At 34.3% G+C, this 13,126-nt stretch overlaps 1 protein-coding gene across 4 annotated transcripts in view; it reads left to right on the top strand.

Moving 5' to 3' along the window:
* MAP4K5 (mitogen-activated protein kinase kinase kinase kinase 5) overlaps positions 1-13,126 on the top strand; it is a 105,788-nt gene that overhangs the window by 66,561 nt on the left and 26,101 nt on the right. For all 4 annotated transcript variants that reach the window (XM_045823036.1, XM_045823037.1, XM_045823035.1 and 1 more), the window contains 7 exons: positions 5,713-5,771; positions 6,897-6,964; positions 8,370-8,412; positions 9,014-9,167; positions 10,477-10,574; positions 10,762-10,803; positions 12,066-12,150. In XM_045823036.1, coding sequence (XP_045678992.1) covers positions 5,713-5,771; positions 6,897-6,964; positions 8,370-8,412; positions 9,014-9,167; positions 10,477-10,574; positions 10,762-10,803; positions 12,066-12,150 — 549 coding nt within the window. The remainder of the gene's footprint in view (positions 1-5,712; positions 5,772-6,896; positions 6,965-8,369; positions 8,413-9,013; positions 9,168-10,476; positions 10,575-10,761; positions 10,804-12,065; positions 12,151-13,126) is intronic.

Here is a 13,126-nt window from a genome sequence, read left to right as displayed (position 1 = left end):
CCACACATTGATGTTTCTCTGTCTCTCTCTGTCTCTCTCTCTCTCTCTCTCTCTCTTTCTTTCTCTCCCCCTTCCCTCTCTAAAAATAAATAAATAAAAATCTTTAAAAAAATCTTTAAAAAATCTCTAAAAAATATTAAAATATTGTTTTGTCATCTGAAAAAGTTTCTTAGTGATTGAGTCTAACTACCTAGGAAACTAACTGATTACAAGGAATTGAAACCAAAGGAAGATGAGAGAGATCGACAAAGAGTGCACCCCAACACTCGGTTTAATTGTATGGTTTTAGCTGACTCACAAGTTTTAGCCAGGTATTGAACTCATACAGTGGACTGACTCTGGCTGCAAAGAGCAATGTTAAGAATAGGGACTCTACAGGTATCACATATAAGAGATAACAAGTGTGGCTGTCAACAATCCCAACTTGCAAAGAAGAAAGTCTCCCAACTTGCAAAGAAGAAAAAAATATAGGGAAAAAAGAGGAAAGAAATTAGAAAACTGATATGCACATTAAAGTATGACAGTGTCTGTTGGCATCATGTTCCATGCATCTTGGCAAATAATGCATTTCATGTCATCTTCAGCTTGATCCAACAGACTTGTGTGGAAACTCTTCTCTTTGCGGTTATCTGCTTCTGAAGATTCTTTGTCATCTCAAGTCTGACATGTCCTATGGAGAGAACTTACATTGATATAAGATTCGCCTGTGTCGCTATAATAGTTGTTCACAGTACCTGACAAGATTCTGTTTAATAGGTTAGAGGGCAGTTTTCCAGAAGGCAATCTGAGTTTTTAATCATGAAAAGGTTACTTCAGAGGAAATGCTTCTTGGGTGTGTTTGAATTTAGAACAGTGTGTACTGTACAAGTCTCAGTTATGTTAGTCTATAATGTAGAAACTGGAGTTGGGGGCAGTATTCCCAGATGTGTAAGATACCTAGTTTTTGGTTCACTGGAAGAGAGTTAATAAGCTCCCAAGGGAATTGACTTCACTGTCATTCATACCAAAATGAACTAACACTTGAGGCCGAGGAAGTCCAACAATTTTTGAAAGTTCACCCAACTTGAGTTTGAAAATTCCATTTGTCCCTCTTATCTCACCTGAACACAGAGGCAGTGGAGATTTGCATAAGACGTGTTGTCTTACAAAGCTCCTTAGTCACAGTTGTAGGGAAGGGTTTATGTCACTAGAAAAGTTAAGAGTTTTCCCTGGTAGGAAACAAAAACTGCAACTTTTCTCTGCCATTGTTAATAGTTGAGGCTTTTTAACAAAACTTTGATCCATCCTAAAAATAAACATGTGATAACCAAAAATATAGCCTTTGTTAACAAAAATTGTTTATGAAAAATTATCTGGCCCTGGCTGGTGTGGCTCAGTGGATTGAGCAACAGCCTGTGAACCAAAGCATTGCCGGTTCAATTCCCAGTCAGGGCACATGCCTGGGTTGCCAGCCATGTCCCCAGTAGTGGGTGTACTAGCGGCAACAATACATTGATGTTTCACTCCCCCTCTTTCTCCCTCTCTTCCCCTCTCTCTAAATATAAATAAATAAAATCTTTTTTTTAAAAAGAGATGATCTGAAACATGGCATACCCATATGTCCCATCACCATTTATTCCCCCTGTACCCTCTTCCACCTCCACCTACCACAGTACCCCCCACATTCAACACACCAGACTGTTTTTAAGACACAAAATAGAAAAATATTCAGGTGCATCACGATCCTTAATAAGTACTGCACTATGAAACTTCTGTTGGACTTTGTTTTGTTAGCAATTTGACTGTGATGTGCCTAGGTGCAAGTTTTCCTTGTTTTATTTGTGGTTTATCGAACTTCACAGATCTATTAATTGTTGGGGTTTTTTCCATCAAATTTGGAAAATTTGGGGTGACTGTTTCTTTAGATTTTCTGCCCGAGCTCCTCTCATCTCCTTTTGGAACTTCATTTAAATGTTAGACCATTTGATGTTTCACAGGTCACTGAGGCTCTGTTCTTTCTGTCTCCCATAGACTTACATGTGGCTTTTGGTCCTCTCTACTTGAATTTTGTTTCTAGTGCCCTGGCTATCAAGTACTTTGATCTTTTTTTATGTGATGTTCAATTTTCTCTTTAAGTCCATTGGTGAATTTTATTTTAAATATTGAATTTTCCAGACCTAGATTTTCATTTATATATATAGATATATGTATATATGCAAGGTCTGTCCAGAAGGTATCCAGCCATGTAATATGAAAAATAGAGACAATTGTTGAAGATACAAGATACAAAAAATACTGTACATTGGACAATGAAGCCTCAGCCCCCTGCAAAATATGCACATTGGGACTTCACACAGTTCTTTCCATCGCCATCAGCTTCCCTGTTGTATTTTCCTGAATCTTATCGACAATCTAAAGTCTCTCCCCTTTCAAAGGTGATTTTAGTTTTGTAAAAAGCCAGAAGTCTCAGAGTGCCAAATCTGGCTGTTGAGGGGCTGAGTCACCTGGGTGATTTGATGGTTAGCCAAAAAACTCTGCACGAGGCATGATGCATAAGCAGGCACATTTTTGTGATGAAGCTGCCAGTCACCAGTTACCTGTAGCTGCAGCCTTCTGAGTCATCCAAATAGTTTCTGTGGAGGAGTGTTCAAGCTTAAAAATGTGATGCAGATTTGTTGCTCTACTCACTCATTTTGAATGCAGTGGCCACACAGTACATATGTTCACTCAACGGCATCTACTGTCCCCACTGACTAGTACAGTGAAGTCATCATTGTTCACTCATGCACATTCCAGTCCACTCTCCTTGGCTGCCAGGTTACATCGATGTTGCACAAACTGTTCTTGTTACATGAAGAATGGCTGGACTATTTCCTGGAGAGGCCTCATATAATATACATGTATACCATATTTTGCTGTGTATAATTTGCACTTTTTTGCCCAAATTTTTGAGGGAAAAATAAGGATGTGTATTATACATGGGTAGTATCTGAAATACTTTGTATTCTTGTGTTTTATAATTATGTTACATAAAATATCTTGTACCATAATATGTTAAAAAAACAAGTATCTAAATATTAATTAATTAGTTAATAATTAAAAATTAAAAGATTTTTTCCTGTAAGTTTGGGCCAAAACTGTGGGTGTGCATTATACATGGGACCACATTATACATGGCAAAATGCAGTATATATAGTTGCCATTTTTTTCTGAGAATTTCCATCTGTTCACTGTGTCTGCCTTTTCAGTTCTTGAGTATATAATGGCTATTTTAAAGTTAATGGGTACTAATTTCAATATGTGTATTGTCTCTGGATCTATTTCTATTTTTCAACTGGTTATGGTTTCTGTTTTCTTCTCTAGTTGTTTCTTACTGTATCTTGAATGTTGTGATACGGAATTGAGTGCCTAGATTTTATCCTCTTTATTTTAAAGAGCATTTAAGAGTTAATTAATTTTGGTAGGTCAACTTAATCCTTTCAAGGCTTGTCCAAGTTTTACTAGAATATTTAGCAAAGTCTTTCCTCTGGGTAGAAACTGAAATGTCTTCACTTTGATCAGCAAGATCTACATGTAGCTCACTGCATTGTTAGCTCTTTTCTGACATACCTTGCATAATTTTGCTTTGCTTTTGAGCAATTTAGCATTTAACTAAAACCTTAACAGACCTCTTGGCATATTTTCTTCTTTATGCAGCTGTCTTATTTCTGGTACTCTGCCCATCAAATTACCACTGTCCAAGCAGCTCGAATCTCCAGTCTTTGTTTCCTGCACCCAGTGAGACTGTTACTCTCTTCTGTGGGTTCCACTATCTTGTGCCCTAGTTAGAAAAATGCCTTCCCTTCGGGCAGAAAGTGAGGGTGAATCTGGATCTTGCCACCATGTAGTTTCCTTCTCTCAAACCTTGTGGTGTCTGTTATCCGTTGCCTCTAAATATTGCTTTGTATAGTTTGTACACACACACACACACACACACACACACACACATATTTGTGTTATATGTATGAAGTTGTTTATAGCAGACGGCTAAGTCCGATTCCTGTTACTTCATTATGGCTAGAACCTGCATGATCTTTTGGAGATAAATGAGAATGTATAATAGAAAACCTTTCGCCTTTTTATTTTCATAGGACAAAGATGCATGGTACTGTCAGGATTTTCTTTGAAACAAAACAACTTGGGGTTCATCCCAGAACAAGAAACCATACCTGCAGTAACATTAGGCTAGTCAGAAAGAATTTTTTTTTAAGGAATACTTTTATTACATGCTAAAATAAAACATCTTTAAGTATTGGCTATTATAAATGAAATCTCTCATTTTTAATCACTGAAACTGGTATTGGGATGCAGTTGATATTTTACTGTATCTTTAATTCAAATTTATGAAACTCATTTACTCCAGAAACTTTTTGTCTTGAAATTTGTTGTAGATGTATAATTTCTTTTTTTTTAAATGGCATTTTCTCTTTTCTATATTTATACCTTTTATAATTCAACTCTAGACTTGCTTGCTATTATTTCTAGTTGTGACAAAAAAAACTTTAGCTTATTTCTATCTCGGATGGTTTCCTTGTGAATTATAGTAGTGGTTCTTGAATTAAGATGTTTTTTAATTATGTTAAGAAATAAGCCATTAATGAGCAAGGGTCTTTTTATTTTGGGTTATTTTTGAAAGTAGATATTATATTTAATAGAATGTCTTCTGGTCTTTTTTTTTTTTAAAGATTCTATTTATTTTTAGAGAGGGGAAGGGAGGAAAAAAGAAAGGAAGAAAAACATCAATGTGTGGGTGCCCCTCACACACCCCCTCACTGGGGACCTGGTCTACAACCCAGGCATGTGCCTGAGACTGAGAATCAAACCAGCAACCCTTCGGCTCACAGGCCAGCACTCAATCCACTGAACTACACCAGTCAGGGCGCCTTCCAGCCTTTTATTGTAAATTTGAACTTAATTTTTTTGTTTAATGTAATAAATTATATACATACTTTGTATTGCTTTACAAATCTTGTTTTTTAGAGATAAGGACAACTGGATCCTTTTTGAAAGTACTTGTTTAATGTATTTAGGAATTTTGCATCTCTGTGATGAAAGTGTATTTTAATTTTAATTTTTTTTTTTTTTAGTCTTTTAGTCACAGATTTTAGAATTTTAAAATTCTGTATACTTTATGAGTGGATTATAAGCTGTCCTTGTCTCTGTTTTAGAATAGTTCATATAAAAGACGAATTCTTTATTTGTAATAATTCTAAAATCAGTCTAGGCCAAATAAAATACAAATTTAGCAAAATATAATATTAGATTCCTGAATGCATTGCAACACTTAATTTGACAAATATCATTTGTTATTTTTAGATAATTATAAGTAATTTGGTGGGGGGGGGTGCATCCCTGTCATAAAGTTGTAGCTTAAATTAGTCTCAAAACAGAGTTTGCAGTCTTAGTGTTTTTAAACCCTTTGAAATCCTTTAAGTCATCTATTTAGTTTATAAAAATCTCTTACACATAAAATTTTCTGACTTGAACCAAGAATTAAGTAGAGTTGTTAGGAAGATAAATTATTACTTTCTTTTGGTAAACATAAAGGGGTACTCTTATAATTTAAAAAATGAGATTTTGTATTTTTGTCTCCTCTCTTACTTTTCCCCCACCCCAATACACATGCTTCTCATTACATTTCTTAGATTAACCCTATAAGATGGAGTTTGTGAACATTTATTATATATTTTGCAGTTGACAAATTACAGTTTGAACCACCTCTGAGGAAAGAAACAGAAGCACGGGATGAAATGGTAGGAGTTAATGACTTTAAAGTATTTTACACATTAAAATTTGAGAAAACTTAGGTGTACTTTGACTAAGGAACAAAGCAATATACTCTTTTAAGCATCAATTTTGATCATGTATTTCATACATTAAGGTTTGAAAAACCCTACACTTGGGCTTTTCTAGGGTATTTTTTCTCAGGTAGAATGTGTAATTTGCTATTTTAACCATTTTTTTTTTTACCCTTATGAGACTTGAAAAACTTACATGAAGTTATTTAGTATTGTACATGGAATTTGATGCTCAGCTTTAAGCTCTCAGGCTCTTTTTTCTTATTGATTCTTGTTGCATTTGCCTTACTGTTTTTCATAGTTACTTACTAATTAATATAGGTTCTTTTTTAACAGTTGCTCTTATTCTGTGATTACTGTTTAGGTAACCCTTTCCTTATCTGAAAGGAAAGAAGTACTAGATAGAGCAAGATACTATTAGAGTCAGCCTAGACATTATCTTAACCTACATTATATTAGTAAAAGTATAGTTTCTAGAGTAATTATCTTCTGTTAATGGATCTGTTCATCCTAACCCTTGGAAACAGTGCTCCTCTTACTATTTATAGCAAGGGGCAAAAGTAGGTTTACAGTTGTGAGTACATGAAACAGTTTGTTCCTGCATTGTTTTTTGTTAATTATTGTATTATTTTCCATGAGAGCAACTGTAAATCTACCTTTGTCCAGTCCTGTGTGTTGCTGTATAATAAATTCTCAACGTCTATACTAGTAGGGAAAAAATAATAGCATCAATAAATTAATGATATTATGATGTTTAGTTCTTCATGCTAATAAAGTAGTGATGCAAATAATTCAAAATTAGATTTTTTTGTTTTACTCTGGAATATACTAGCTAATTGATAGAGGGCTTATCACACCTGAAGCTATATTATAGTATGTTTATGGAATTTCTTAAGTTTTAGTCAGCTGATGATTCATTGACCTAAATATGCCTAATGCCAGCTAATCTAGCTGGAGATTAAAAAATTGATTGAAAGCCAAGATGATTAGCAATCATGACTGAACATTTTTTTGAATCAAGTGAAATGGCTAATATCTGTTTCAAGGTAACATTTTAAACTCTAGTTTTTACCTTCACAGGGAGTATCCTCAGACCCAAACTTTGTACTACAGTGGAGTCCTTTTGTTGATGGTGCAAATACTGGAAAGTAAGTTGTTTACTAATATAAAAACTTTATTTTACTTCATTACATAAGAGCAGTATTGGGGGGTGATTTATTTATCCCAGAGAGTTTTCATTTACAGTCTTTAAAAAGTTATACTGTGCTTCTTGTCAATATAAAGTTTCTGACATTTTTTTATTACCAGAATGCATCATGTGTTGATTCTTAAGGTTTTTAGTTTTTGTTCTTTAAATTAGAATGTAGTATGTGTAATATTAATATTCAAAAAGATGAACCACACAGTATTATGGGGGAAAATACTGTAGTGGGAGCCAAAGAGCTCCAATTTCATCTCTGCAATGCAGTTACATCATATTCTAGACCTGTCTTCTCTCAGCAGTTGACAGGGATAGCCTAGGAGACTAGTTCCAGACCCATGTGTATATTGCAATATCTAGAGAAAGATACAAGAGTCCTGGAGCCCTACATTAAGCCTATAGATTTAGGGTTTGGTAAACTGGCTTATAATCCACAGCTGATCCACTGCCTATTTTTGGTACAGCCCACAAACTAGAATGGTATTTACATTTTTTAATGAATGATAAAAATCAAAAGAACCATGGTATTTTGTTATACTTGAAAATTATGTGAAGTTTGAATTTCAGTGTCCATAGATGAACGTTTATTGGAACATAACCACGCTCACTAGTTTATATATTTTCTGTGACTGCTTTCATGCTACAACAAAAGAGTTAAGTATTTGTGACCATTGTTTGGTTCGGAAAGCCTGCAGTATTTACTGGCTGGCCCTTTACAGAAAAAAAAAATGTGTCAACTCCTTCTATACAAAACAGTCTTTGGGACTAGAATCTAAGAATCCTGAAAGCTTCCCAACTGATTGCAGTGACTGAATAAGTGTATGGAACTAGTAGCCTAGATGAGTGATTCTCCAACTTTGGTGTGTCTGGATGCTCATCTGGAGATCTTATTAAAATGCAGATCTGATTCAGTGGGTCTAGAAAGTGCATTGATGAAAGTTTCTGTGTAATGCCAGTCTTGCTGATCTGTGGACCCCACTTAGAGCTGCAAAGGACTTGATAATATGGCCATTTGAATCTGTGAATCACTGGGGGTTCCAACTGTAAACTTCTGACTCTGTTTTTTACTACTTAGTTTAATTTAGTTTTTATTATAAAATGTTGCAAAGCATAACCATAAAATAAAAAAGCCTTTTATTTAGTGTGTAAAAATCTCTGTTTCATAGTTATACTAATACAATTTGACAGAATGAGATCTTATGATTTCCTGTAGATTTTTAAAATTCTGTGTACCATGATCTAATTGTCTTTTCTGTCCCCTGAATATAAACAGATTTTAATGTACATTTAATAGTATATCTACGTTATGATCATTTATCACCATCTAAACTGCATTTTTCCTTTTGTGTTAGATCAACCTCAAAACGAGCAATTCCACCTCCCCTTCCTCCTAAGGTGAGCTTTTGATATATTTTAAACAATAAATCCTCATTTAAATAATTAAATTTTTAAAATAATGTAATTGAATTTGTTTAGAATTCTTTTCACTATATTTTAAATACAGTTTTCTTTGAGAGGGGATTATGAAGATGTAAAATATATATTAAAATAACTATTAGGAAAAGACAAAAATTGATTATTACTCATTTGAGAAAATACTTGGCTACATGAGAAGTGAAAAAGAGTTCATTATTTATAATACTGACTTATTACTGATACAATTTGACATTTCAGTAAAGTCATACTTCATTAAGTCATTTCCTTGCTTGTTTCTAGGTACCAAATATTTACATAGTTTTACTGGTTATAAAAATTATATCAATCAATTTTAGGTTAGAATTGATTAAAAATCACATGGCAGATTCATAGCTGTGTTGGAACAGCAACTGAACTCTTGCTTACCTTGCTTATTAGCCCAGTGAATTGAATTCCATAGAAGAAAGAAAAAAAGGCATATCCTCCTCCTCCTAAAGTCTTTGATGCATAATGATGATAAAGTGTTACTGTTTAATACACTCAAATTTATTAAAGTATTTTTGTGTCTTACTATCACTAGCCAAGGATAAACAGTTACCCTGAAGATAACCACCTAGATGAAGAAAAATCATCAACTATAAAACGTTGCCCTGATTCAGAGAACAGACCTCCCCAAGTTCTCAGAAGACAGAGTAGCCCAAGTTGTGTTCCTGTAGCTGAGACTTCCTCTATTGGTATGGCTAGCAGTATTAGCAGCCCTGGAGTGTGTATAGCTAGATACTGTGATCTGGGTAAATAAATGAAAGTGAAAACTGAAAAGAATGCCATTTTGTTCAGATTTTTTAAAATGTCTTTTTAGTCAGTTTTATTAGTATTTAAATCTTTGTAAAATTTCTTTACAATTCCACATGGGTTGGCTTTAAGTAGATTCAGTCCAATTCAACCCTAATTTGATTCCTTACTAAATATTCTAGGACCCAGAAAGAGGAGTGGATGTAATGCCCTCCAGAAGTACAGGGTCTGTAGGCGAAGTTAACCCATGTACACATAACATTAGACAAGACATTTTGTGTTATAAGTGTCTTCTTCAATAATTAACTGTATGCAGTAGAGGATGAGAGATTTCTGAGGGAAATAGAGATCGGAAAGAGGCAGGAGGTGAGCCCTTGCAAAGTATTAAACAGCTTGGTGAGCCTTCAGTAGGTAGAGCCACTGCTGACAGGCATTCTTGGAAAACAAGAATAAACAATGCACTAGAGCAGAAAAATATGAATGTGTTTGAAATGCAATCTACAACAGCATGGCAGAAATGTGAGCTTTTAAAGGTGTATACTGGGAGATAGGACTGAAAAGATAGGTTGACATTCAGTTATGAAAGGCCTTAAATATCAGAATCAACAGGTCATATTTTATTTTTCTCACAATATGAAAAGATATTTGTTGTTTTTATGCATTAAGACCATTGCTAAAGATGCTACAGAATCCAGAAAAAGGCATGGAAGATACTTTAACTCGTGTGATGGAGAATATTTCCCAATAAAGGATTACCTAATATTATGCTACGTGAAATAAGTCAGAGAAAGACAAATACCATATGATTTCACTTATATGTGGAATCTAAAGAACAAAACGAACAAAATAGAAACAGACTCATAGATACAAAGAACAGACTGTTGATTGTCAGAGGAGAGGGTGTTTGGGAGGCTAGGTGAAAATGGTGAAGGGATTAAGAAGTACAAGTTGGTGGTTACAAAATAGTCACAGGGTTGTAAATTACAGTATAGGGCATATAGTCAGTAATATTGTAATAACTGAGTATGGTGCCCAGTGGTTACTTGAGATATCAGGGGGATCACTTTGTAAAGTATATAATTGTCTAACCACTATGGTATATGCTGTATACCTGTAACCTATAATTGAATATAAAATATAACTGAAAAATAAAATTTACCAAGCATTGGGGGAAAGGGAAAGTTATTTTTTTTTTTTAAGGAAAGTACTTACTCAAATAGTTATTCAACTTTTAATTATGACTCTCTTTAGGAAATGGTGATGGTATTTCAAAACTGATTAGTGAAAATACAGAAGGATCAGCACAAGCACCACAGTTACCACGAAAAAAGGACAAGCGAGATTTCCCTGTAAGTATAACAGGCATTTGGTGATTAATACTATATAGTACTAATATATAGTAACTAGTACTATATTTTCTTATAAGGGGCATAGTCTGCTTAATTGAAGAATTTGAATAACTGAATTTCTAAATCTGTAAAAAAAATTTTTAAGGCTTAAGAGGTCTTACAGAATTAATAATTATTTTTCTCACAGAAACCAGTTATCAATGGCCTCCCACCCACCCCTAAAGTGCTGGTAAGGAATATTTTTATATGAATCACTTACCAATTTTTATCTCTTTAGAAGCAGAAGGTTGTTTATTTGCTGTCAAGTATCTTGAGCCATTGATAGGAAAGATTTATAAAGTACAAAATGCATTAAATGCATTTAGATATACCATGTACCTTTTTTTTTAATCCTCACTTGAGGACATGCCCATTGATTTTTTAGAGAAAGGGGAAAGGAGGAAGAGAGAGAGAGGGAGAGAAACATCGATCAGTTGCCTCTCATGTACACACCCAGACCAGGGACAGAACCCGCTAAGCATGTACCGTGACCCAGAACCAAACCCACAACCTTTCGGTTTATGGGCCAGCACTCCAACCAACTGAGCCACTCAGGCCAGGGTAGAGAGTCACTTTTTATAAATATAGGCAGTTGAGTTCTATGATTAGCCTACAAAGGCCAAATTAATATTAATGTGTTGATATTAATGGTACTATGTCCTCTTCATTATATGGGTTAAGTATTTTTCTACATCTGAAGCCATTTTCACATTGAACTACACACAGTGAAAAGGATCAGGAAACCTTATAACACTTGTTCTCTGGTCCTTCAGTATAACCTATCTGTAAGTGATGGTATAGCTGATCATATAAAGAGGACACTTTAGGAGTTGTACCTTTTTACTCAGCAAAAGTCTTAAATATGTAGTGTAAAGATTACTCTTTTTTTCTGTTATCACTGTTAAAGAGTTACAGCACAATTATAACCATGGTAGTGTTACTCAATGAAACGGATGTCAAACTCATTTTCACCAGGGGCCACATCAGCCTTGTGGTTGCCTTCAAAGGGCTGAATGTAGAGCTCCTTGCCTCTAGTTAAGGAGTAGTTATGTTTATACAGTCCTAAAATTACGTTTTGCCCTTTGAAGGCAACCATGAGGCTAATGTGCCCCTGGTGAAAATGAGTTTGACACCCCTGCAATAAAACGATCCATTGTTTTACATCCTTAAATATTAGTCCTCAAGATAAGCAGTGACTTAAAATTTTTAGAATATCATTGATATAAATAGATGTTTTGATAAATTTGATACTTTTGCCCAAAAATATGGATTATACAAAGAAAGAATATGAGCCTCTATTAGTAGAAGGGGTTAAATTATATCAAAATATGAATTTTGTTTTGTAATGAACCATAAGTATAAAGAGTCAGTTTAACATAACCTTAGCTATTTTCTAAGAATATATAAAATTATTTAGTCAAATAAGTCAACTTTTTTTTCTTTATAAATAAGATGGGAGCATGCTTTTCCAAAGTTTTTGATGGCTGCCCTTTGAAAATTAATTGTGCAACATCCTGGATACATCCTGACACAAAAGGTAAAATTTCTGAAGTTTTATACACATCTCCAATAAAATATTTATTATGGGAAAGAATCTTTCTGATCAGTGAATTGAGTTTGTTTACTTTATAAATATAACTTCAACACTAAATAGTGTAGGTACCTGCAACAACCTAAGTAGGTGAATAAGAGTTTTGATTTAAAGCATTAGAATTTAAGCGTATAAAACAGGCATGTCAAACTTATTTTCAGTGGGGGCCACATCAGCCTCGCAGTTGCCTTCAAAGGGCTGAATGTAGTTTCAATTCCTTAACAGTTAAGGGGTAGTTACATTTATACAGTCCTGAAATTATTTCAGCTCTTTGAAGGCAACCAAGAGGCTGATGTGGCCCCCGATGAAAATGACTTTGACACCCCTGACATAAAGGAACTGCTCTGATTAAAGGAGACCAATGAGACATCACAATTGATTGCAACCATAATTTAGGATTTTCTGTTATGCAAAAAGACAATACTGGGACAGATGATAATCTCAGTAAGTCAAGTCAAGGTAATAATATCATTTCACTGTTAATTTCCTGATTTTGATCATTGTGCTGTCGTTACATAAGACCTTTTTTCCCCCCCTTTAAGAAATGCACACATTTGGGAGTAATAGGACATTGTGCTTATAACTTATCTGAAGGGAAAAACAAAAAAGTTTAGAAAACAAAAAAATAGTGTGTATGGAAAGAAGGATAAAGCCAAAGTGGTAAATATTAACAAATGTGGAAAGTGTGTGGAGGCCATTCAGGAATCCTTTGTACTATCACAGCTTTTCTGTAAGTGTGAAATGATGGCAAATAAAACTTATTTTTAAAAATTTAAACTTTTTAAAGTAAGGAAGCATAATACATAGAAGCAAAAATGTCTAATCAAACAGATCTGGGTTTGAATTTCTGCTGTCATTACTATGTGACTTGGGGAAGATACATAACACCTTTGGTTCTTGGAATGATCATTCATAACAGAAC

This window comes from Phyllostomus hastatus, unplaced genomic scaffold, assembly GCF_019186645.2.
Source record: "Phyllostomus hastatus isolate PE091 unplaced genomic scaffold, TTU_PhHast_1.1 phas_scaffold_501, whole genome shotgun sequence".
NCBI lineage: Eukaryota > Metazoa > Chordata > Mammalia > Chiroptera > Phyllostomidae > Phyllostomus > Phyllostomus hastatus.
This window is presented reverse-complemented; position numbering and strand designations above follow the sequence as displayed.